The following is a 4994-nucleotide window of genomic DNA, read 5'->3' as shown; positions in this document are numbered from 1 at the left end:
TGGTATCCTCGTCCATCACAAAAAGCCCTGCAGGTGGCAGGTGCCCAGGACAGTCGGTTCAGGGTCCCAGCATGACACGCTCACCTACCGCCCCCCAACCCCCACCATGGCCCCAGCCCTTTCACGCCTCAGGGCTTTAGTGATGACTGTTCCCTCTGCCGAAAACACCCTTCCCCATATTTGCTGGAGCCTGGCCGCAGGCGGGAGCAAATCTGGTTTCTTCTCCTGGGAGAAACGCAGCGGCTGCTGGGAGCCCAAGGTTGCCAAGGGCTACCTGAAAGCACAGGGTGAAGTCGCTGCCCAGAGGCCTCCCGGATCAAGTCGCGTCACTGGGGTTTAAATGGAGGCTGCCAGGAGGGCAGCTGTCGGGAGTGACAGACACAAAAACAACATGGTAACTCCTGTTTACCTAGGAAAGGAACCCTGGGGAGGGATCGATCCCTGGCTGTTAACTAAAAGGTCAGTGGGCTTCAAACCCATCAGGGACTCTATGGGGGCAAAGCCCCCAGCGGCTCTGTTCCTGTAAAGAGTTCTGTCTGGGAACCCTGATGGGCAGTTGTACGGGTCTAAGGGATTGCTGAGTCAGAATGGCTTCCCCCTACAGAGTCCTGTGCACCTTTCCAGGCCTGAGTCTGAGAGCCCTGCCCCGGGGAGGTCTCCCACCTCCGATGCTCCCTGAAGACAGCTTGGCTGGCCCCTCTCCTGGCTCCCCAGCCAGTACCCAGTCCCTGCACCACTCCCGTCCGGCTTCCCAGGCATTTGTCTCAGGGACAGAAACAGCTCCTCTGTGTCCATGTCCCTGACTCGGGAGGCAAGTCCCCCAGCTCTGACCCCCTCCCTCCAGGACTGCAATTCATCAGCCCAGCCTAGTCCCTCAAGCCAAGACCCCAGTGGGCTCTGAGTTGCCCAGCTGGCCCTTGGGACCCTGAGTAGGGAAACAGGCTAGAGGTGGGGGAAATGACTTGCCCAAGGCCCGTCCAGGAAACGCAGATGGGCATGCAGACAGCTGGCCCATGCTTGTTCGCAGCCAGCCCCTCAACGTCTCTCACCCCCGTTGTCGCTGAAGCCCATCTTCTCCCCCGAGGTCTCCACCTCTGCAGGCTCTTCCTCCTCCTCGTCTTCCTCCCGGGCCAGGGCAGGCCTCGGTGGGCTCCGAGGTGGGCTAGGCTGCTGGGGCACTGGTGGAGGCACCGGGGGTCGGGCAGCAGCAGCCACCCCATGAGCCAGGGCAATGTCATGGAGACAGCGTCGGGCGGCATCAGCCAGGGCCCCGCGGCCATGGGCTTCGAAGGTGCAGGGGCCCGGGCGGAGGGGGGGCGCGGCAGCCGTCAGCAGCACCAGCTCTGTGCCTGTCTGGGCCCGGAAGCGCTCAGCGGCCCCCACCACGGCATCCCACAGCTCCTCGGGGCGGCCTGATGCCATCCGAGTCCTGTGGGAAGACAGGTCAGAGCTGGGTTCAGGTGCCCCTGACCCTCCCCCCACCCCCAACCCCTCCCCACTGCTGTCATGGGCCAGAGGGGCTCAAAATCCAGAATCTTTTCTCCAAACTCACCCTCTCCAGCGGTTACCGAACTTAGGGTGCCCTTGAGCCCCAGCCCCATCACTCCGTATCTGCCTGGCCGGTCCCCACCTCCCCTGCCTCTTGCCTGACTTTGAAGCGATGGAGGAAACTGTTGATCTACTGATGCCGGTGGAAAGGAACATCTTTCCACCTAGGAGGACGAATCCCATCTGTTGGGACGTGTCTTCCTGAAAATTCTCAGCGACAGACGCACAGCCAGGGAGTCTATGGGACCACGGAACAGAACTGCCCCACAGGGTTTCTGAGACTGTGAATCTTCCCAGGAGCAGGCTGCCTCATCTTGCTTTCCCAGCAGCGACCTTGGGCTTGAACCACAGGCCTTATGACTAGCTGTATCCCGGCACTCACAGCGTGCCTCGAGGGCTCCGTAGCTTCTCTCAGCAGCTTGTACTCTCACTCTCTCTCTCTCTCTCTCTCCTGGCTGGAGGTGCCCTGAACCCCCACCCCAGCCTCTTACCTGGGTTTGGCCTCAGAGCTCGTTTCCTAAACAAGCAGTTGACTCTACAGCTCTCTAGCAAGGTCCAAGTGCTGGCTCCCTAGCCACAGGGCCCTAAAGGCCTTGGGGACTGTGGCCCCGCCCCTCTCAGGGCCCCGCCCACACGTCGTGGCCAATGGGGTCTACTCTAGCCCTACCGGCACCATGAGACCCTAATTCGTTCCCTACCCAAATCTCCTACACAATCTGAGTATCCGGGTGTCCCACCCCTTTGGGTTCCCACAGAACCTGAGTGATGTCCCCCTCCCCCCGCATCCCAGCCCCTTCCTCACCCCCTGTAGAGCCTGCAGCCTCCTGAGGGCAGGCCTTACCTAAGAGCCCCCAGCCCTGCCAGCCTCTGGGGCACAGATTGGAAGAGAGCATTCAAGGTGAGCGAGCTGCTCTCTGGGCCAGGTGAGCCCCCCTTGGGTAGCCAGTGGACTCCCCCTATGCCCATTGCTGGAGGGACTCCAATCAGGGACTCCAACCAGGGCCACAAAGTGCCTCATGTGCACAGTCAACAACACTGTTTCCTTTAAGTCCTGTCCCCCACCCCCTCTGAGAGAATCCCTTTCTACCTGATCCACCAACCAAGATAGGAGTAATGACCGCAGGAGTGGAGGATCCGCCCACCCCCATCCGGTACCATAGCAAGAGGGGGTACAGAGTGCTATGCACAGGCAGCCAGGTAGGAACTGAGGGCACCATGCTCCCTCACCCCAGCCCCACACTGGGCCCTCCCATAGCTCCTTCCCAAGGGCAAACTAAGGCCCAAGGCTATCAGGTCACTCGGGGTCACTGGGAAGATGGAGGGTGGGGACTGGGACTCTGAGGGGTCTATTCCAGAGCATTCTCACTAAAGCCACGCTGCTGCAGCATAGCTCCTTATCCAGATGGGGAAACTGGGCTCAGAGTTTAACAGGGACCAGAAGGCTACCTGGTTAGCAACGGTGAAACGGGTTGAAATGGGGCCTGCTAGACCTCAAAAGCACCTATGAACCCGGAGGTGATCCATGCCTCTCACACGCACGCACGCACTCACTCCTCCCATCACGTCACTTCCATCTGGCCTGGGGGAAGCCAGGCCTAGGGCGGAATAGCCACTGGGCCAACAGCACAGAGACTGGCAGTACAGGGTCTGGGCCGGAATGACGTGGGGGGCCCAAGGGGGAGGGCACTCGACTTTAAAGGGTACCATAATTCGGGCTGGGTCATGAAGTTCCCCACAGGTCCAAAGTAAAAGCACTGGGGAAACAAGGAAAAATAAAGAAGAAAAGGTAGAGTGCCCATACAGACCCCTCTTGCCAAAGCCTGGAGGGTGGGGTGGGGGGGTGTCTTTGGAGTCTGTCTCCCAGCTGGGGAGTAACCAAGACCTCAGAAGTCACCCTCCCCTGCAGCTTCGGAATGCCCCAAGGAGCCGAGCGGCTTGGGAAGACTCCAGAGAAAGATTCAGCTATCTGCTCCTGTAAAGATTTACAGCCTGGAACCCCAGAGAGGGCTGACATGAATCGGAATTGATTCGATGGCACTAGGTTTGGCTATCCCCAAGGAGGACTTACAGGCACCCTGCTGGCATAAACGGGGCGCTGAAGGAGCTGCTAACCACCAGGGTCAGGGGTTCAAACCCACCAAATGCTCCGAAGGAGAAAGATAAGGTGGTCTGCCCCCGTGAAGATGGCGCCTGGGAAACCGTAATCGAGAGGTTCTACTGGGGGTCAGAAAAGACTTAAGGACAGGGCGCTTAAAAAAAACCAATCGGTCTGGAGGCATTTAGGGGTGGGCGAGGCCTGCCCCCTAGTCTTGTACAGGTAGGGGATGAAATGCGAAGCAACGGGGAGAAAGTGAGGAGGCTGACCCCAGGGGGAGGTGTGGACAAGGGCGAAGAGAGCCACAAGAGTTAGAGATACACGTGAGGCCTCATCCACCCACCTGTCACCCTGGAAGCCCCGCCCACCCAAAGACTTGAAAGACTTGGGGAGGCACCTGCCCCTTCTAAGGCTGGGACAGGCTAAGGGTCCGTCCAAAGTCTTTGTTCCTCACTGAAGAGGCGCCGCCCCACCTCGCCTAGGGGTCCAGAGAAGACCCACAGAGCTCAGGGGGAAAAAAACAGGAAGTCCCGCCCAGATGGGGACCACGACCGGAAGTCCCGCCTTAAGGCGAGTGAGGGGCGCCCCAGGGCCCGCAGACCACCACCCGCGACCCTGTGGACGTGGTCCACGATCAAGATAAGGGTTATGAAGGGTCTGCAGACCGGAGGGGAAGGCTGTCTCCCCTCTCCCGCGGCTCAGAGGCGTCCGTTCCCAGCGCTAAGGGGGCGCCCCCCTTCCCAGCGTTGAGGAGGGTCTCTGGGCGACCGGTGTCCCCCTGCTGTACACAGGTCAAAGTTCTCCCGCGAGCTGCTCGCTCCCCCAGGGCCCCACCACCCCGGGACGGCCAAATCCTCCCCACACCGCGGTCCACAACGCCGCCTCCACTCACGTGCCCGTAGCCAGCATGGCCGGCTCGGCGCCGACACGGCCCTCAAAAGACATGGCGGCGCCGACGTCACTTCCGCACGCTGGACACGCCTCCACGCCGCAGGCTCCGCCTCCCTTCTCCCGGCCGCCCGCCTCCGAGGGGCTTCATCGGGGCCCCCGTGGGGCGCCGTAGCCAACAGGGGGTACCCGTAGGAGAGAAGAGAAAGGCTTCAGCTCACTCCGAAACACGCCGAGCCCTTCTCCCGGCCGCCCGCCTCCGAGGGGCTTCATCGGGGCCACCGTGGGGCGCCGTAGCCAACAGGGGGTACCCGTAGGAGAGAAGAGAAAGGCTTCAGCTCACTCCGAAACACGCCGAGGCCATGTCGTGCCCTCAAGAACTAGGGAGACTAGAGCAAGTGACCTCCCTCGTTGATGGTCCTCGCGCTGAAGCCACCTCTTCTCCAGCCAGTCGGGAAAGCCG

General features: G+C 61.0%; 1 protein-coding gene across 1 annotated transcript in view; it reads right to left on the bottom strand.

Moving 5' to 3' along the window:
* The window catches only part of AKT1S1 (AKT1 substrate 1), a 6874-nt gene extending 2117 nt beyond the window's left edge, over positions 1 to 4757 (bottom strand). Inside the window, exons 1-3 of the mRNA XM_045292628.1 lie at positions 4536 to 4757; positions 1050 to 1429; positions 4 to 27 (exon numbers count right to left, since the gene is read on the bottom strand). Of these exons, the coding sequence (XP_045148563.1) occupies positions 4 to 27; positions 1050 to 1429; positions 4536 to 4588 (457 nt within the window). The 5' untranslated portion in view covers positions 4589 to 4757. The remainder of the gene's footprint in view (positions 1 to 3; positions 28 to 1049; positions 1430 to 4535) is intronic.
* Between the last annotated feature and the right edge of the window lie 237 nt (positions 4758 to 4994).

This window comes from Echinops telfairi, unplaced genomic scaffold (assembly GCF_000313985.2).
Source record: "Echinops telfairi isolate 266 unplaced genomic scaffold, ASM31398v2 ScPeMD7_655;HRSCAF=1070, whole genome shotgun sequence".
Lineage (NCBI taxonomy): Eukaryota > Metazoa > Chordata > Mammalia > Afrosoricida > Tenrecidae > Echinops > Echinops telfairi.
Note: the sequence above shows the minus strand (reverse complement) of the source record. Positions and strands in the feature narration are given on the sequence as shown.